Source organism: Solanum pennellii, chromosome 3 (assembly GCF_001406875.1).
Source record: "Solanum pennellii chromosome 3, SPENNV200".
In the NCBI taxonomy this organism is placed as follows: Eukaryota; Viridiplantae; Streptophyta; class Magnoliopsida; order Solanales; family Solanaceae; genus Solanum; species Solanum pennellii.
The window spans coordinates 64,104,186-64,126,390 of NC_028639.1; the positions used below are offsets into that span (position 1 = coordinate 64,104,186).

The window sequence follows — 22,205 nt, forward strand, 5'->3', positions numbered from 1 at the left end:
AGGCAATGCCATATTTGTGAGATGCTTAGAGTTTTGATAATTGTCGATCGAGGTGTGAACTTACATATACATATATATATTTCTTTTTCTATATAATAGAGTTAGACAATTTTTAGTATGTCTGTTTTTTTGTCAACTAATTATTGAATAAGGAAATTTTGATCGTTTGAACTCATCAAATTGATAAGGTTGTTGACCATTCTCTTAGATAGTACGTGTCTGTTTTCAATGTGAAGATGAACAAACACATAGCAATTTTAAGCTTGTATACGCTCTTTTCTTTTCTGTGGTTTTATTTAAGTTTATTTCTTCTCTAAAGATGCATCCATATATATATATATACAGTTTTCAATATGTTTGCATCTTTGTTGAATAATTTTAAAATAAGGATATTTTGGTAGTTTAAACTCATCAATTATAAAGTTGTTGCACATTCTCCTAAGTTGTATACATGTGTTTTCAATGTGAAGATGAACAAACAGTAGCATCTTAAGCATGTATAAGATTTTTTTTCTTTTCTCTGATTTTGTTTAAGCTTTTTCTTCTCTAAAGATGCTTCTATATATAGTTTTATAATATAAGGATATGTTGGTCACTTAAACTCATCAAATTGATAAGGTTTTGCCCATTCTCCTAGGTTGTATACGTGTGTTTTCAAAGTGAAAATGAACAAACACGTAGTAGCATTTTAAAGCTTGTATAAGCTTCTTTTTTTCTCTAGTTTTATTTAAGCTTTTCTTTTCTCTAAAGATGCTTCGATTTACAGTTTTCAACATGTCTTCTTCATTGTCAATTAATTCTAAAATAAAAATATTTTGGTCATTTAAACTCATCAAATTGATAAGGTTGTTGTCCATTCTCCTAGGTTGTATATGTTTGTTTTCAATGTGAAGATGATTAAACTGTAGCATTTTAAAATTTGTAATCAATTTTCTTTTTCATGATTTTATTTGAACTTCTTTTTCTCTAAAGATGCTTCAATATATAGTTTTTAATATGTCTACTTCTTTTTCAATTAATTCTAAAATAAAGATATTTTGGTTATTTAATCTCTATCAAATTGATAAAGTTATTTTTTCCATTCTCCTAGATTGTATACGTGTGTTTTCAATGTGAAGATGAACAAACATTACTTTCTTTGTCTCTAATTACTTATTCACTTTTGAATTGATACAGCTTTTAAGAAAGTAATTATTGGCATTATAAACTTATCATTTTACCCCTTATTAATTATAAAATTGATGCATTAAAAACTTAAGATTTTCAAAGAGTTCTACTTTTTTCAAAGTAATTAATAAAGGATATAATTGATAAAAATATTTTATAATTTCTTAATTTAAGCTATACGTTAAGAGAAAAATAACTATTAGAAGATATTAAGAAAATTAATAATTATAAATTCCTAAAAATATTATAAGACAAAAATATATATACTAAACAAAATGCATCACAAAAGATCAAAAGAAAAATATACCAGGATAAGTTAAAGTAAGAATTTTGCCATCAATGTGGCCTAAATATGATATAACGAAGCCCACATGTTAATTCTTGATGTCTAATAGCTCAAATATACTATCTTCTTTTTAGGAATTTGTAATGGAAAAATAACGTGAATTAAAATCAGAAAAAATTATATGAAATAGTAAATTATAATTTAAATTAAATATTACGGTCATAGTTTATTTCACTTGTAATTTTCAGTAACATTTCATTTTCTTGTCATCTGATTTGGTATATAATTAGTCATTTTAGATATACAATTACCCATTGGTATACAAATATATAAAATGTGTTTACGTTTGTATAAAGCGAGAGAAAAATATGTATACAGCCTCTAAGGCTCTAACCCTTGACCATCAATTTTAACATTTTTCATTAATAAAATTGTAATTGTTTTTTCATAATAAATACACATAATTTGTCAAGTCTAAAACGAAGATGGATCCATTTAGAAGATAGTGGGCTTTATTAAAAGGCGTATAAACATGTTCGTTTCACTTATAAAAGTCTAAATCAATCAATTGTTTTTTTGGACTTCATTTTATGAAAGCATATTAATTTATTTGAACCTTAATGATAAGATTGACTTCTGTATTACCCAATTTCTTTTGAAATCTTCAATAATAATATCAATATGATTTGAATTTCAATAACCTTATTATAACAGAAGAAAAAGAAAAGGAATATCCCTAAGGACGGAGAAGACAAGGAAATGCTCTCTTTGTTTAGTGAAAGGCTATCCAATCCTTTTTCAATTTTCAAAGAAAGAATGCTCAGATCTAAAGGACATTCGTATATAGTGAATATTATGTATAGCGTTGTGTAGAGCAATTCAATTTTTTTATAGAACTTTATAAATAAATATTTATTATCGAACGATTATAAAATAATAGGAAGTGAAAGACAAATAATAAAACATGACGAAGTAAAATTTACTAAAGTAATTAAATGCATTTAATATTGTCTAGTAGATTAATGATGGCTTAGAGTCAAAATTGAACGAAGGTCTTAAACTTCGTTTTTGAAATAATAATAATTATTATATTTTTTATACATATTATTTTTTTTAATTTTCTACCCGTTGTTTGAAGTTTATAGTGAAGTTTTGACGTGTATTACAGGATCTACTTAGAAATGACGCTCTCAATAGAATTTTTTATCCAAAGCTTGAATTCAAGACATCTGATTAAGAATGAAACGCTTTTACCATGTTCTATGTTGATACTCAATATTTTCCTATTAAATTTGGACCTAAAACTCTTTCTTTTTTTTAATTTAAACCTATAGATCAATGAAAAACACGTAAAAGGTCAGAGACATAAGGGCACGCGTCACACTTCGTATTCATGTAACAACATTACACGTTACTCTTGGTACGCCCTTCTAAGTTCATTATTTCAATGGTGCATTGCACCTATCTTTTTATAATTTTTTATGTGTTTGATACTATACAAATCTGATTGAGTATAAATTTGTATTTAAAAATTTTATATTAAAAATGAAGTACTTTCTACAAAAGATAATTTTCTATTTTTAATTAAGAATAAATAAAATATTTATAATTTTATCACGATATTTGTATGGTATTTTCGATAGTTAACTCACTTGCCAAATCGTCCACAGATTTTTATTCTCTTAAGTTAATAATTCTCTTTAAATCTCCTTTATTTGCACATGCACTTTGCCCCATTTGCTTTCTAAACAAGGACACTAATTCAAATTGGTTACAATAATTATCTTTTCTTTGACCGACTTTGATAATCTCAAGAAAAAGTAATTTCTATATAATTTGCCAAAGGTAGTAAATCGACAGAATTTGGCGATGGATTGAGTTAAAAAAATCAGTTACTTTATTTGAATTGAAATATTTTTTTTACTATATCGTTTAATTTTACTAAATTTAAATTATTTTTATTTAGTATTATAATTTTTAATACCTTGATTATTTTTTTATATTTATAGTTATACATAAAATGTAAAATAAAAAATACATTTTTAAAAATTTGCTGTTACATAAATTTTGTCTTTTTCTTTTTTTTCCCATTGATTTAGTAAGCATGAAACAATTCTACTCCAATTGATAAACTGCCTAATTATACAGACTTGTAAATTAAAAAAATAAATGTGAGTAGACAGTTGGTGGTTTTTTAAAGAATTTGTTGTCCCGATTTAATACGACCATATTTTTCTTTCATTTTGTATCCTTCCACTTTATCAAACTTCCCTCATTCTACTAGATTCATTTTTATTTCATAAATAATATAATGTGGAAAGCTATAATTTTTAGTTTCTTAATTACTGATGAGTTTTATTTATTTTGAGAGTCATTTTGAAAATTTATTTTTAAATATTTGATTTAAAATAAAATTTGATCTTTAGATATATTCAAGTTCACAGAGAATGGCTTAAACCAGTTTTTTAGACTTCCATTTAGTATATTCTTTTTAAAAAATAGTCAGGTAAAATATATATCCACATCTATGATAATTTATAATTTTAAGTTTCAACATTATACATGTATTTTCCATATAAAAAGGATTTTAAAATACATCCTAAAATTAATTATTATAAGAACCAAAACTAAAAATTAGTACCAATAATTGTGGGACCGAAATGGTAAAAGAAAATTCTATTTGACTTTTGAATTTATTTAAGAGACATATTAAAAAACCCACCTAATTAATTTATTTGTCTTATTTTCTTATAAAAAATGTTAAAAAATCTATTTGCTATCTCTTTATCGCTCACAAGCAATTTACCTATTTAACTCGATAAAATTTCAATTTCTAGTATAATACCAATGAAAATCGAATAAAGTACGTAAGAATTTAGAGCTGAGACAGGGACACCGGAATTTTAGCAAAAAAAATGAGTGGTTCAATTTTATTCAATCCTTTGATGGATATGATACATACTATTTAGTGTTATGAGAACTATGGGTATATTTATCAAAAAAAATTTTTAATTGAGGGGATAAGAGCAATATCACTATCAAGCCACCAATGCCGACGAATAAGAGACAAGACGCAACTTGAATTGGAGTTTCTATACAGAAAAACACGTATTATATATATTCTTGTGACTTGTGACCCTCCCTTTATTATCTTTATACACTTAATAAAAGGCCAACGAGTAAAACAAGAAATATATAATTCAATTTTATTGCTTTTTATGCAATGCCTCTTCTATGGGTAGTATATCGGATTGTGTTGTGTTATGTTTGTATTTATGATTTATATTATTTAGATATATAATATTATTTTTTATTATGTTGTTGTTGCATAGCAAAAGATTTAAAGAATAGATTTATAAGAAAAGATGAGTACCAAGGAGATGATAAGTAAAGATAAAATAAAAAGGAAAACACAAAGAAAATAAGGCGATCGAATCACATTGTTCGTTATGTAAGATGTAACTTTTTAATGTTATATAATAAAGATTTTAACAATATTGATACAATAGAATTTAAGTAATAGTCAACTAAATATTACTCGCTTTGTTTTTATTTAGTTTTCACAATTTTAGATTTCACCCCTCTTAAGAAATTAGATAAGTTTATATGTACTTTTATTTTTGGTGTTTTTTGGAATTCAAGTTTTCAATAAATAAATATGGACTAATTTATTTTGATTAACTACATTAATTAGTTTTCCTATGGTAGTCATCTTCAAAGCTAATAACTTTCGAAGACAGAGATAGGAGAAGATAAGGTCATTTATATATTAATTTTATAAAATAACAAGTATTAAAAAATAATCTAATTTTTTAATAAGGATGACATATGAAAAGAAATTGAACGAATTATATTTAAACTGGCAACGTAGCATACAACAACAACCATCTGAGCAAGCTGTGAGTACTTGATAGATTTTTAGAATTTGAACATCGTAAATTACTCAGAATATAAAATTTATTATTGAAACTCCAAAATATCTCACAATCGTTATAAACTCTGTTAAAACCTTTTCTGTTCTTCAAATGAGTCTCTATAGTAAGCACTTAATACATACAAGGAAAAATTAAAATGAGTTTTTGAATATATTAATTCTAATTATTTAGTATATACATTTATGGGGTTACTATTAAAAAAACGAAAAATTACGTAAATTAATACATTTTAAAAAATAATTACTGATTTTAGCGATACTTTTTGTTTATTATCATTTACAACAATGTTTTGTTAAATTTGTAATATGTATTAAAAGTTAATTATGTATGAAATATATATAAATTATAATTATTTTTTGAAATATATCACGTTTGTTTGGTAAAAAATTGTTACATTGTATTATTAGTGTATTAAAATGTGTGATAAATGTATTATTCATCATTAGAATTTGTATTATATGTGAATAATAAATTATTCTTTTTAATATGTATTAAACTTGTATTATAAATAAATTAAAAGTGATCAAATAAAAATAATAAATAATTTTTTATTATGATATATTTATATAAGTTTCCGTAAAAAAAAAACTAATCTTCTCAGAAATCGTAAACCCATCATACTTTTGGTATAGTACTAACACTAACGTCAGTGGCAAGTGGTAACCCCAATATCTTTTCAAATATCAAATTAGACCCTCAATTCTTTATCTAATTCTATTAGTTATTACTATGTAGTGATTCACTCAAATGTCTTTTGATTTAAAATAATATTTTAAAATATATATAAATTTATATACCTTTAATAAAAATATATGTTATACATTTCATATTTTCTTCGCATAATTCAGACATAGGACAGGGACCCCAAAAAAAAAAAAAAAAGACTTGTCGCTTCGTTTTCTTGTATCTTATTTTTTCAGTTTTTTCTTTCCTCACATTGAATTAGGAGTACCTAACTTGTTGCTTTATCTCTGCCTATTCTTTCTCTTGTAGCAATGACATGCTAAGGCAACACATTTTCTATTTTTATATATATAAAAAAAAAAAAAAATACTAGAGAAAGAATTAGAAAAAAATTGTGAAACTTGGACGTAAATTATAATTCTGTTTTCGTTACAGCCTTAAAAGTACTTTTTTTAGTTTTGTTTTTGAATTATCAACATTTTAAAAAATACTTTTTTACTTATCTAACTGAATTTAGATATTAGTCCTGATACATCCTCGATTAGCCTCAGGACATAACAAGTGGTCTCAAACTCTTGTAGAAGCACAAAGCAATTAATAAAAAATCGAGAAAAGTATTGAAAACAACATAAATTTGTTGAGAACGAGATAAATTTAAGTATAATTAATCAAATAAAGAAAATATATTCCAGATGGTCAATAATTTAGAGATAAAACTAATAATTAATGCTTAATTCATACAGAGTTAAAAGGATATTCTCTAAAAAGTAATTTAGTTTTTATCCTAACAAAAATATTATACAATCACATTAATTTTTTTTTTGTTCATTTTCATAAGGAGAGGAATATATTTTAAAAATGAATTAATGTAAAAAGGTCAAAGTAATGTCTTAAATTTGCAAATGAGTAACATAATGTACAACCTAGTATGCATAGAGTACGAATAGTGTGTAGACACCATGTTTATTTATTTTTTTTGGCAACAAGAAAAGTTTGGGCATGAATGTATTTCACAGAAATTAAATGGTTTGAGAGACTTTGAAAGGAGAGAAAGGGAGAGGGAGGCGCAGTTAAAAGGTAAAGAAGAAGGAGAGTATAACAAATACAAAAACCAAGAACCACAAAAAGGGAAAAATTTCATTTCTCTTTATCTAATTTTTTCCCTATAAATTAATTTTTTTTTTATATACCTCCCCTTTCTTCTTTAGTTGAATTTAGAGATGATTACTGCTTCATCCCTTTTGTTTTCATGGGTAGATAATCTTCTTCTTCTCCTTTTTTTTTTTTGATATTATGAATCCTTTGTGGTATTCTGATGAGGATTTTCGTTTTTCTGTTTTGATGGTGTTTGGAAGTTTCTGGGTTTTGGTTATTAATGGAGGACTTGATTAACTAAACATGATCGTGTTTGTTAACAGGGAATTTGAATGTTGAAGATAGTTTTTAAGTTGTTTTTGATGGGTTTTTACTAGGGGGGAAAAGGGGGAGAGTTGTAATTGATCGGTAATTTTTAGCTCATTTGATTTGTAAGTTGATTATTGATCTTGCTGAAACCGATTCTAAGATCAGTGTTTGCTTTAGATCGGATTAATTGAAACATATTCATTGATAAATATTTTTGGGGGGTTTTACCTTGTTGTTTTTTTTGATAAACTTGTTGAGTGATCATAGCAATGTATGTGAAATGGATGATACATTTTCGATGTTTTTGTTATGTAGATGATTACTATGACTTGGAGATAGGACTTATGTTTTGACGTTTTGTTTTCAGGATTTGGTTTAATCTTGTGCAACGAATAATGGGTTGCCGGTCTGATGTATTGCGGTGGTGTGAAGCGAATGCGTATTGTGTTACCTTACTAGTTGGGTCGAATTTAGATGATGCTGGATTGTTTGATGAAACATTTCTGGGAATTCCGTTGATAGATAGGTAGTGGTTGTTTAGTGTGATGATAGATAATGTTGTAGATTCAAGCTAGTTCTACTGCAGTTAGGTTTGTTCCGGTGGTAGGAGAATGAACTGCTAGGAATTTCATGGGGCTGAGTAATTAGATATTGAATTGCTGAAAGACGAGATAGAATTTGGGTAGTGTAGTAGATTAGATATTGACAAGGAGATTGTGGAGGTAACAAATTTCCGTTAGACATGGGGTTGCCTCAAGTGCCCTCCAGCAATATTGCTGAGGAAGTGGCCACATCATTGAGCACATTTGTTCAAACTCCTGCTAGATTTCCTGGCATGAGTAGTTGTGATATGAGTGGAATGCATATAAGTTGCCTTAGCAATCGGACATCAGCAGATTTTTCATTCGTCTCGTCTAGGGATGTTTCCAGGGATGCTGATATTCTTAGTCTACATAAAGATGGTATGACAAGCATGCATAAATTGAGGATTGACTCTGCAGAAAATCATGGCTTCTTCACTCATAATGGTGGAAGAACTACCCAGAGTCCCGCCTCAAGGATTGTTGGGTTCGAATCAAAAAGTGCAATAAGAAGCCATGCTAGTTTGTTTGAAGCAAATTCATTGGATAACATCGATTCATCTACTGTTGTTCGGGACATTGACAAAATGAATGAGACTACAAGTTCATTAGTTAGGAAACGCTTGTTGTCTCCTTTGAATGGTATGGTTCTTCCAGATAAATTTGCTGGTGAATCTCTGGATATTGGTGGTAATACTGTTCGGAGTAATTCCAACTTCACTCGTGATAAATATGGTGCTTCCTCACAAGAACATAAAAAGGCTCATATAGGCAACACAGACAACTTTAGTAATGGAAATTGGTTCATTCCATCTTTCCGTAGGGGGAATTGTTTGCCAACTGAAAACTGTGGAGAAGTCTCCTCTTTTATCACAGATGGTCCTTTGTTCAGTGACGGGGGGCCTGAATTAGAGATCCCTTTTACTCCTCCATCCCCTGGGATAAACTTTTATGGACATATGATAAAAACACGGTTGAAAGATGGGATAATGGATATGCCCGGAGAATGTACATTCTCACCACCTCCGCCTCTTTCTCCTCTTGGACCAAAATCTCATGTAAGGTTGGGACGCGCTGAAAGGTTTAGGCATTCCTGGGAGGATCATGATGATAACTACTTAACTTTGAAGGATGTGGAACAGTCACTTGATCGAAGTCTTTCAGGCATTTTATCTCCCCGGAAGGAAGAGGATCGCAAAACAGGAAGTGAACTTTTTCAAGATGTTGAAGTTTTTGAGATGAATTTTGAACGTTCCACACCTGAAAGTATAAGTGCCACAAGGCGGTCCAAGACACAAAATTCAGTTCCTACAAATCAATGTGCAAGATTTGGTAGAAGTCTTAGTGGACTGTCTGTAAAAAGGTCCTTAGTCGGTTCATTCGAGGAGTCACTATTATCTGGTCGTTTGACATCCAGTGTAGTCAGCCAGGTTGGTCTTAGTGCCTCAATTATCTTGAAGATGCTATTTATGTTCTTTCAGATGTCATCCAAATTATCCTTGGTCTTCGTTTTGATCATTAGTTTTCCTTGATCTCTTTGTTAAGTATTTGTGCTTGTATCTTGGAAATGGTTTGACATATTGCTCTTATTGACAAATTATAATGTGCTTATGCAGAGAATTGATGGTTTTCTTGCCGTCCTTAGTATCACTGGTGGAAATTTCTCGCCACATCCTCAGAAACTTCCATTTGCTGTAACTAGCGTAAATGGTGATAACTTCTTGCTTTATTACTCATCAATAGATCTTGGAAGACCATGTAGTGATGGTAAAGGCTCACAAATCAGGAACTCTAGCACTAATAATTTACATACAAACAAAGGCCGCCTACGTATACCCATAAAAGGGCGCATACAACTGGTATTCTGCTCGTATCCTCTTAGCTTGCTTGTGCATCTGTGAACATGCTTATGTTGGAAATCCCTTATTCTTAAGGAGTCTAATTTTCATATAAACGAGATAGCCCTGAAACATATGTTTGCTCTGAGGCAATAGGAACCCATCCTTGTAACTCGAAGAACTCCATCAATTCTGTTTGCTAATTTGATATTTGAAAAAAAAATATTATTTGATAAACTGGTTTCATTTTAAGGAAGAGGAATGGATTTTGGACATATAAATGGGGAGATAAAATGTGATGGCACTACTTTCTCCATAAAGGGAAATTAGATCATTTTGAGGAGAGCTCTTATTTTGGTTGTTCATATATCCTAAGCTAAGTAAGTTTTCATCATCATCAAAAGTTTGTTCTAACCAAGTGTTTGGTTAAGAAATACCAACATCACTACATGTCCTGAAATTTGTGTTCCAAATACTTAATAGTTACCCCCTAAGACCATCTTATACAAGGGTAGTTGACTGGAAACTGAATTTGAGATGTTAAATGACTTGTATATTATATTACACATTAAAAGAAAATATCAAGCCAATATTTGAAAACTTGGTTTGATAGAAGAAGCATTACATGTTCAACTTATTTGTTAATAATGGTGATGTCCATGCTGGCTTGCGGGGGATTCAACTATTCTATAGGGTGCTTGTTGCCTCTTACTAGCACAGTTTTCAGGTAACTCTACCAACTCACCAATGCTTAGGCAGATAGCGAATGCTTGGTCTTTTCAGGATTTGAACCCTAGTCTCCAAAGTTTGCACCCGCTTCATTGACCACTAGAGCACTCCTTTGGATGCATTTGAACTTTCTCTTTATAATGTGTTCTTCATATGCTTAGTACTGATAACATGGGAAACATTATAGGTAAAACAAGGTAAGCTTGTGCATGATCACGCGTTACATCATTAGTGCTTTTATAATAGAAACTTCATATTTTTCCCCAGAGCTTTGGTCTAGTGGTACGAGCTCAGCGCACAGGCGTGTCTTAGGGGCACTTCATGGGTTTTTGAACCCTGTTGCAGACAAAAGTCTGGTATTTAAGTGAAGAAGAGAGGTCAGGCCCATTATCTACCGAGTTTTGAACTGTGAGCGACAGGCCCGCGAGAATTTCCTGGTTATAAAAAAAATAGAAAAAGGGAAACCCAGTGCACTAAGCTCCTGTTATACGTGGGGTCTGGGAAAGGGCCGTACGCAATTGCTTACAAAAAAAGAATAGGAACTTCATACTTCGTCTCCTACAGCAGATCTTCTGCAGCAAAACATGCTTGAGCAATTTCTCCTAAACATCATTGTATAGGACAAAACAAACTTTAGGGTTGATTGATTGACACCATACTGTAAAATGAAGAAACTTAGAAATTGAATGATTTCGGAATCTATCGTTGGTCCAATCTTCTCAGCCTGTAATTCTCATGGGGAGCATAGAGTGATTGATTTAATAGGTCTTTCCGTTATGTTTATCACCTTGGTCTTAAGTACTCTCACCTTTCTGGTTTTTCCTTGGCTTAAAGCAGGCAATGTATGACTATGATTAGTCAACCATCATTTTGTTTTACTTTTGCCAGAGATCCTAAAACAACAAGGATAACCAATTTGTTTCAGAGAATATCAAATAGCTTGGAGATTGATCATGAAATAGAAAGTTTGAGTCCCTCATCCAGTAGTGCTCTTTGGTCATTTTACGGAGAAAATGAATATGAACGCAGCTCTAGAATTAACTATAGGCTGTAACTCGGAGATGTGATTCTCAAATGTAGGAATTTTCCTTTTGCGAGCAAGCAGGTCTGAACACCAACCACCATTATATGAGAATAATATATGTAGAAATCTTCCTTCTTTCTGAATGCTACAGCTCTTTGTTACTCCTAGTTGTACGAGATATACATTTTTTGGTAATTTGCTTATGATTTAACATGAATGTGCCTTTGCCTTTCCTTTATGTAAGTACAAACTTTTGATTGCTATTGGCGCAGGTTCTAAGCAATCCAGAGAGGACACCTATCCACACATTCTTATGTAGCTATGATTTGAGTGACATGCCAGCTGGTACTAAGGTAGGTTCAATGCTGTATGACCACTTTGAGGAGGGGAAACTATGCATCTTCGGTATAATTTTGAGAGCTTCTATTTTTATCATAATGATGCACAAGCTTGTCTTTATCAGAGAATATCTAGATGATTATCACTTAATTCTTTCAATTTTGATATTGGAATATGGTTCAAGCAGCAGTAAATACTTGAAGCATCTGTGTAGAGTTTTTTGCCAAAACCATCCTTCAACTATATAACCCAAATCTAAACTACATCCCTAAAATATCATTCTTAGCAGAAAACATCCCTCAAATATTTAAAAGTGAACAATTTTCATCCATCTATTTTAATTTATTAGAAAACTAACAGATCCACAAAAATAAAGTTATTCCTTCCAATTATTGTTCTTAGATATGCCAAAAATACTATCATGAATTTTTTCGGTAATTGGGTTTAGCATTATGCAAAATCTTTTAATTTGACAATTTTTCCATTTATTTTTCATGTAGTTTGATATTAAAAATATTATTAGTTGAAATATGTTTCTTTCTCAATTGAATATGCTAGAAGCGACGTGTGTTGGAGACTTCGCTTCTAATAATGTAGAATGAAACTCAAATGCGAGACATACTCAATATTTTGATTACTTAATTGACCCAAAAATTTATTGGTCCAAATTACAGTTTGGCTATGAAAAGGGTAAAGACAATTAAACTCCAACTTCTTTCCGTTACTAAATGAGAAAAGGAGCAGATCATGTACGTAGTCTCGCAACTTCCAAATTTTTTTTTTGTTTCCATAAGCAATAATATCTAAGATTTTTAAAAAAAATCAGGAACTTTTTATAGCAAGTAATGAAATTATGTAGGAAACTTTTTGTTGATACTCGTGTGAACTGCTCATGGATTTTTAGATCCCTTAGCTTTTTGACGATATCTAATAGGAGGATGAAAATTGTTCACTTTTAAGTACTTGAAGGATGTCTTTTGCTAAGGATAATACTTTAAGGATGTAGTTTAAGTTTTGGGGTATAGTTGAAGGATGTTTTTGGCCAAAAACTCATCTGTGTATGCTAAGATAAGTAATCAGTTCACGAGCTTTAATTGAGGGCAGAACTATTGGGCATTGTACTGATTTTGTGCATGTTTGATGATGAATAAATGGGAAACTGATGAGAGCAGTATTATTGTGGCATTGCACTGATTTTGTGCATGCTTGATTATGGACAAAATGGGAAACTGATGGGTCTTTAAAGTAGATATGAGATAGTTGTGTCAGACTCTTCTTTCATACCTTTCATCTGTGGGACTGACAGATAATCTATATTCTGATATTTGCCTAATTCCATGATAGCTTTTGAAGAGGTACTATATTTTTAGCATCCAAAGAGGTAATTACTAAGCAGTTATGAATTAGCCTTGAATATCTTCGTTTTAATCACTATTTGAGCCCAATTACATGAAACATTGTTCTTCAAGCAAATTAGTGCAAGATGGCTTCACCAGACATGCAGTTGTTTGTCTGCAGTTGAATTGTAGCGTTTTGATTCCTTTGTTGGTCATAATGATTAGGTTGGCAAAACAATCTTTGCTAGCGGTCCTGATTTCGTTTCACTGGACTTGAATAGTTAATTTTTTTGAGATTGGTATCGGATGATCTCTGCATATACATGTGTAACGGGAAATAGGTGCAACTAGTGCAGCTAAAATGCTTTTATATATGATCTTAGGGATTACTTCAATTGTTATAGGATATACACGGGGCATTATTAAAGTCAGACTAGCATTTATGTGAATCCACATCTGACAATGGTGATCTCACGCTAGTTATGTTATTGCAGACATTTTTACGTCAAAAGATAAATTTGTGCATGGATAAGGCTGGAAACAAGAGTTTAGACAGAAAGATGGATAGTGAACCACCATCTATTATTAGTGTTGAGGAGTCTACACTGCATGAAAGCCATTCTACCAAATCTCATGGTACTGCTAAGGCAGGCCATTGTGGAACCAAACCTGCAAATAGCACTTCAAAGGTGAATGAGAGTACTGCTAATTCTAGTGTTCTTCGTTATGCTCTACATCTCTGGTTCTTGTGTCCCTACCCGAAGAAGAGCACAAAATCAGGTATTCAGTGCAAAGATGATCAGGCAAGACGATTCTACTTGTATAATGATATGAGAGTAGTTTTCCCTCAACGACATTCAGATGCTGATGAAGGCAAGGTATGTCTAATATGGTATATGACTTACGCTGTGTTACGTATCCTACTGCTAACTAAAGCATCTGTATGCCTTTTAAAAAGATTCAGTGATGTTGGACTGGATTTGTCTTTGAGGTGCACACTGTTCACCCTGTTGCCTCAGTAAATTGAATGGATGTTATTGAAATTTGTTAAGATGAAGAAAACTATGTCGTGATTACTAATTTAGATTTTCCAGCCATCTAACCTTTGCCTTCTTTCTTCGAAATGGGGAAGAACCTGTGTTATCTCCACTAGGATTAAGGGGAGCTAATCTTATGTCTTTGTGGAGTGATATGCGAAAGTTCATAAAAATGTGAACAAGAAACTTGTAGCGTTTGCTCAACTTCAATCATAATAGTATGAGATTTTCCATAGCTTAACATTCATGTTCATCATTCTTAAGTGCATGCATATTCATCAATATCTACTTCTCCGCGCTGTTTGCCAACTTTGAAGCAGGTGCTTAGGTTATTGTCTTCCTTTTCCGGTGGAAGAGGATATTGTCCTCTGGATGCAGAAGTAGATATTGTTTGGCACTGTAGATGGTTGCCTTCATTTGTGATATTATCGATGCTCAATTAGTTCAATGATACTAATTGGAATCAATATTTTGAAACTGCAGTTACATGTAGAACATCATTTCCCCAGAGATCCCAAGTATTTTGACATCAGCGACTGAGATGGTGAACTTTATTCGATGTCTCACCGTCTTATTTCCGTTGTGCATAATGTAAATGTTATTCCTAGTTCACATGTAAATTCTTTCCAATAAATAGTTCTATCATTGACCTGTACAGAATTGTACATAAGCATTTCTACCATCAATGGAAAAAAAAAGAAGACAAGGGATTGAAAGAAATGTTTTTTTCTTTTCACTATTCTGAAATGTGACTCAGTTCAGTTGTACTAACTAATCGAAACCGTTTTTTCATACTCTAGTTCCTTTGAGATGGATTCAAAAGAGGTTAATATCAGGGTCGGGTCGGGCTAGAGGCGGAGCCAGGATTTTCAATAAGGGGTTTAATAACTGTAAAAATAGTAGCCGAAGGGGGTTCAAACATTTATTATGTATATAATTTTTCGTCGTCCTAGCTCCACCCCTGGTTTGGCTATACATTGATCAATATTTGTATGATCAAACAAACGTAAATGAGGCGTTGGATATCTAGGAAGATAGTTACTTTTGTATTTTTGATGTTGTTAGTTTACATTTAATTCTATGTACAAAGTTGTTTTGCTTACAAAGAAATGTGATCTACAAATAATCTTTTCTCAACTTCATTCTAATTTTAGAAGTAAAAAGTTTTAACTTTGGCTCCACAATTTTCTTCGTAAATGCATGAAAAGTCTTTCTCTAAAACGCCATGTGAAATTCAAATAAAAGCTAATATGTCATGTTTCGAACTGGACTATCTGAGCTAATGTCTTTTTTCTTTAAGTAATTTCTCCGTCAGGTATTGTTTGTTACTTTCTCCGTTCTATTTCATGTGGCATCATTTTCTTGTTGGTCAGTCTAAAAAAGAATGTCACATTTTCTTTTATGGTAACTATTTAAAGATATAATTTCTTTTTTACCTTGTTGGTTCCACTTAATTTTAAAAATAATACTTAAATACATTTATGAGGAGAGGGAAAAGTAAGTCTACTTTTGAAGGGCAATTCAATAAACATTTCAAAGTCTTTATTTATTTCTTATACTTCGTGTCCGGTCAAATGTTGCCACATAAAATGGGACGGAGGAGTATATTGCACTTTTCGAAAGTCAATTTGATTAATTTTCATAGTTAAATTGGATCATATTAATTTGATATTTTTTTTAAAAAAAAATAGATATTCTAAAGTTATGTGAAAAGTATTATAAATTTCAATTTTTTGCATATTAATATGATGAAAATACATCTTAAAATGTTAGTCAAAGTTTTGTAGTTTGATTCTAAAAATAGAAATTATGACAAACAATACAGACCGGAAGGAGTATCTACTATCATCTATTGACCGTTGTAGACTCTCAAAACAACTTATATTCTAATTTACTTGTTCGTAGGTATCGAAATCATGTGACGCTTAACGAGAAAAGCTCAATTTCAATTAGAGTTTGTTGAGGTGGCTATTATATCTAAATCTTAACTCGTGTTAATATAAAGAGTAACATATTCTCTTGAGTTTCGAATATATATCTAGAAATCTCATAAACTTATAAAATTGAGGTATTAAATATTGTCTTTGTTAAAGCTGTTGAGAAATGTATCTAGCAATGAAATGTGTTGCAAGGAAATGCAAATCATGTCATATTCAAGAGAAATTATACGTTATTAACAATTCTTAAATCACGAAATTCAGTTAGGATAATCCAGGTAGGAGCAAAATTATCCTTACAAATACTCACCACTACAAAATTGTCCCCATCAATTCATCATGATGGTGGATTATTTTTCTATTACTTCAACATTGTCATTCTACAAAATATCAAGATGAATTTTAATTATTTATGGCTCATATGTTCTCAGAAGTATGAAGTACTAATGTCAAACTTACAATTTGAATCTCCACTTGCTATATATGTGTTTATTTTTGTAACGGTTTTTTCCTCTATTCGGTTATTTTTGTAATGAATTGACTTTTTTCTAAATTTTAGACTTAATATAATTTAAGATTTTCATTTTTTTTTCCTTTAGTAAATATTCTCCCGGTTCCAAAATAAGTATTTGTTTAATAATTAAACAAACAAAAAGTTGTTCAAAAACAAGTGTTATTTTAGGAATTCAATACAAAAATTAGTATATATTTTTAATTTATATACCTTTTACTTTCTTGTTTATCTTAATACCTATACCTTATACTTCAACTTCGTAATAGTGTTTCAAATTTTAAGAGATATTCATTAAATAGAAGTAATTTAGTAAACTATATGTCCCAATTATTTATTTCTTAATAGACTTGATTTTAACTAAAATAACACTTATTTTGAACGAATGAATTAATTTATGTTTAATATGAAGAAAAATATTTTTTTAAAAAATAAGTGACTTTAATTACTAATTTATTTTCTTGTGTTTGATAAACAAATATTTTTTTTAATTATTATTTTAATAGTATTTATAGGTTATTACTTTAGACAAATACTATAAAATAAAAATGGAATATTATAAAATAAAAATGGAATCGAAACCGGTGTGGTGTGGTGTGGTGAAGGAATAACATATCCGGGGGTTGGAGGCATTAAGGGTGCAGAAGAGACATTTAGCTTAAAATGTCATTTACTTATTATCTTAAAAAAGGAATAGTTATATGTTATTTTCTTAGGATGGCCAATTAAACATATGTAATCGAAGTAAAATATTTTTCTGCGTATAAGTTATGATTAAGTCACGCAATTATGTTATGATATATTTAAAGTCATAAATTTAAATAATTGTCCTTTTTTTAGAAAAAAAAACCCCACAAGATCATAATCCTATCCCTTTTTTTCCATCTGTTATAATATTTGTCTAGACTATATATTACAAATATTTAGAATATAAATGAATTTTTTTTTCACGTATATATCAAACACAATAAAATAAAATTTTTTTATAAAAATATTTCCATCCTTACCGAACATATTATTCTTAGTCAATTTCCTTTAGAAGAAAAAGAGAGTAAATTAGACAAAAATAAAATACAATAAAATAAGAGCCTCTAATATTAAGTAGCTGAAAACAGTAGGATTTAAGGCAGTATAATAATATTTTCCTAATTGGCTGGCATCAAAAAGGGCAATGGGGGCCTAATAATTTAGCCAAACCTACAAAATAGGGTGTTTCATTTTCTGCTCTTTCTACATCAATATTTAAGAGAGTACAAAATCTCTAATTTCAAATTCACAGAAAATTATGATTAATTTATTTTTCTTAATTTCTTTTGTTTTGTTTAATTAAAAAAAAAGAATTTCGATTCACAAGATTCATTTAAAAGTCTTTGTAAAATTTTTCTTAAATTTTATTTCAAGCAAAAGTATGTTTTTTCTGTTTACTCGCTTTTGAATCAAGACATCACACATGCATCTTGGCAACTCTATATATGAGAGCTAATTAAGATGTTCATGTTAAATCAGTTAGTGTGGACATGGAATTTTAATTAATTTCTGATAGATATCGCATCGTTATTAAAGAATTTCTAGTGTAAAATCAAATATTTCCAAATGAGTCAATTTTCGATGGACCTACTAGGTAATCATCTAAAAAAATATACCATCCTTATCTTAGTATTACAACAAATATGATCTGTATATATATATATGTCATGTTAGGTAAATTGACAAACTCCGACTTTCCAATAAAATTGGGAAAACAATGTAACGCAGCTACACAACGCTTTGGTAATTGGTACGTATAACTAATATTAAATGTCATTTCCATCGTCCACTTCTAATTATCACGTGAAAATTAATTTGATTAATTTTTAAAGTTAAATTAAAATTATATTGATTTGATATTTTTTTAAAAAAAAGATATCCAAAAACTTTGAGTCGTAGCCTCGTAGGTATTTGGAGGGCATATATATATGAGTTACAACAAGTTTAGGGACATATTTATATATTATGACTTGTAATTTTAGTATTATATGCTATTTTTGATTTGATATACAGTATATATGTTTAATATTTTGATATAGAATCATAATTTTTAAAATTTGAAAACAAAATTATTTAATAAAAAATTTAAATACCATACCGTACTATATCATATCATGTCTGATTCACCCTACTACTTAGGTTATGGGTTCCTTCTAATTCTACATGCTTATAAGATACTTTGCTCAAAGGTCAATGCTAACATTGATTATGTTTCTGCATTCGTTTTGAAGAGAATAAAATAGAAAATAGATAGAAATTCAATATTTTATCGTATTAAAGTGATAAATAGTCTATCTTTTAATAAATTTTGAATTTGTAATATTATCACCAAATTGTTTGGAGTATAACAAAAAAAAAATAGAACTCTAATTTTCAATGTAAATTCTAATTAATCAGATCGCTTGATCCACTTATCGATTTAATTTGGTATTCTTTTAACGAAAGAACCCAACATGTGGTCCAAACTTGTGAAGTACGTTAAGCGTCTTTTGTCACTACCTAAAAATCTAAATTAGCTAATCATTATTATCTATAGAAACCAAACGTGTATTTAAGTCGCTTAAAAAAAGTTACCAAATAAAGATCGATCGTTCTTAAAACATATAATATTTCCATTTTCACATTTTTCGAATAAATTAAACTTTTGGTTCACTTAAAAATTTACTGTTTTTACGTAAGTTTTTTAGATTAGATGTCTGCCAATTTCAACATGTAACTAATATAACAAGGCAAATAATAATCTTTGAATTTGAGTCTTAACATCCCACTTACTATCAAAAACAATTTTCACGTGTTTTGAACCACAAAATTAATCAAACCTCTCCCTAAGGGGATGTATTGATTGTTGTTTTTTTTTTTTTTAAAAAAAAGAATCTAAATGGAGAAAAATAAAATTTTTGAATTAAGTTAATTTGATAGATTGAGGAATACTTTTGTACATACGTATAGAAACATATCTTCTAGCTCATAAAGAGTTCCGAAGAGAGTTTCATTGTTCAACTTGATGCATATTTAGATAGGTCAAATATTTTGATTGATTTATTTTGTGGACTAAATTTATTTTATTTTCTAATTTCCGTTAGTTGATTTCCCAAATTCTAATATTTTCTGCGCGAAAATTTTCATTTATAATTTGTTGACTAAAATTTCTTTCACAAACGGTAATTACAGTTCTGAACAAACACTATCTTTAAAAACAGTCATGTCTGCACCATTTGAGATCCAAACCTGTGGTTATTAATTTAGAATCTTAGTTTCGATTTTATTTTTACCATTTTAAAATAAGTGAATTGTTAGACTTTTTATATTTTAAATGACTATTTACCACAATATAGAGACTAATAAATGCTTTCAAATATGTTGGACGATAGTATATTCTTTGCACTTATTAAACTTTAGATAACGCCGTGCACGATTAAAATTTAGAAGTACAAAAACAATTTGCTCTTCGTTCAGTATTTAATTAGCTTAATGAATAAGACAATAACATGTGATTTATATAACATTCTATCACTTAATTAATTATATTGATATATACTCTCATTTCAATTTACTACTTATTTTAATATATGCTTTCTTGTACATACATAAACAAACAAGTGCAAGTATATATAGGGTATATTGCATTCACCAAAATAGCTTTGTTCGTTTTCTGAAATTTGCAACGAATCGATATTTTAGAAGTAAAACTTTTTAATTGCGTGAAAATATTTTTTATGATCTTTAGTTCTTTTACATCAACGTAGCTTGATTCGACTTTAAAAAAGAAGGTGACAATATAAGTTCTACAAAATGTTAGACGTAAAATAACGAAATAAAATGAGTTATGAGTAACTTAAAAGTGGACCATAACAGCTAAGTTAGAGGGTGTGATTAGGTTAGACAATCCTAAAATAGCTCATGCTTTTAGATATCTATATTATATGTAAAAAGATTCCTGCTATTTCACCATATATATATATATATAAAATATTAATTAAAGATATACTATAACGAAATTGTGAATTACATGTGGATTTTCTTGAGAATTTGTATGTAAATTTGTAAGAAAATAACTTTCTTGCGAATTTTCATACTAATCCCCAAAAAAATACCCATGTAATTTACATTTTCTTTGTACTGGATTATTACAATCTTTATTTTTTTCCTTTTTCAAATAATAGACAGTGAAAGTACTATTGCTAATTTGCTATACAATTGATTGGGGGGAAAAAATTTGTGTTCTGCTTTAGAAACTGTTATTCTGTCTTGGGCATGAATAGAAGGGTGACTAAAGAATTGAGATTAGTTGAATTCAAATACGTCAAATATTGAGTCATAAATTCAATTGATTAAATTTAAAATTTAAACATCTTTAATTATCAAACACAATTTGTTCTTTCATCATTTCTATATGTTTACATCCCTACTCTGTCGAAATAGGGCGAAACGTCGCGGCAACTCGAAAATAATTTAATTGATTCAATTTTAACAAAGTTTTAAAAATAAACGAGTTTTAAAAAAAAGAGTCGCCACCTAATTTTTAGGAAAAATAGGAAACCAATTATCAATCTACGAAACCAATTCGATTCTAGGTAAGGGGTTTAAGTTATTCCGAAGGGAAGGGGTTAAGCACCCTTCGGAATCCACAATTGTGGTTCCCGACTGAATTCATTTTTTTTCAAATTGAGGAAGAATATAATAAACACATATAATAAACACACAATATACACAATAAAGCAATAATTATCGGCCTAAAGTTTGCCTAACGTCAATATTCACAAAATAATGAATGAAATATAATTCGAACTTTTTTGAATAATTTCAAGGAGAAGCACCTCCGGGTACCTGTAAAACACTTAGTAAAAGTGTTAGTAAAGAATAAATATAAATAAAAATAAATAACTCAAATAATAACCTACAAATAAAAATCCGTCTTATTAACATGGAAGGCCTTGGAAATCGACGGTAATTTCTTCATCGGCCAATTTCAACAACTAAAATATGTAAACTTAAAATAAAATTCCGTCTTTTAAAATGGAAAGGCCTCCAAAACCGACGGAGAGTTTTTTCATTGGCCATTTAACAATTTATAATATAAACTTGATTAAATTTTCCGTCTTTTAAAATGGGAAGGCCTCCAAAACCGACGGAAAGTTTTTTCATTGGCCCTTTTAACAAATATATTTAATATAACTTGAACATCAACAAAACATAACAAACTTATCCCAAGAGAATATGGAAAATAACAACCAAACTAAAACAACATAATTAGAAATGAAAACAACAATAACGTAATATATAAAAATAAAAATAACATTAAAATAGAATAATAACAAAACCCTGGAAAGTTAAGATAGCAAATAGTTGACTAACAATTTTAAAATAAT

The 22,205-nt window shown here is 29.5% G+C and overlaps 1 protein-coding gene across 2 annotated transcripts; it reads left to right on the plus strand.

Annotated features, from left to right (window-relative positions):
- Positions 1–7,005: 7,005 nt before the first annotated feature.
- On the plus strand, positions 7,006–15,097 carry LOC107014550. 2 transcript variants are annotated; one of them, XM_015214500.2, is made up of 6 exons: positions 7,006–7,149; positions 7,844–9,487; positions 9,674–9,916; positions 11,921–12,001; positions 13,819–14,202; positions 14,845–15,097. In XM_015214500.2, the coding sequence occupies exons 2-6, from the start codon at positions 8,219–8,221 to the stop codon at positions 14,899–14,901; spliced, it is 2,034 nt and encodes a 677-aa protein (XP_015069986.1). In that variant the 5' UTR covers positions 7,006–7,149; positions 7,844–8,218; the 3' UTR covers positions 14,902–15,097. The 2 variants fall into 2 exon arrangements, with proteins under 2 accessions (XP_015069986.1, XP_015069987.1); XM_015214501.2 differs by lacking the exon at positions 7,006–7,149 and adding an exon at positions 7,167–7,325.
- Positions 15,098–22,205: the final 7,108 nt, after the last annotated feature.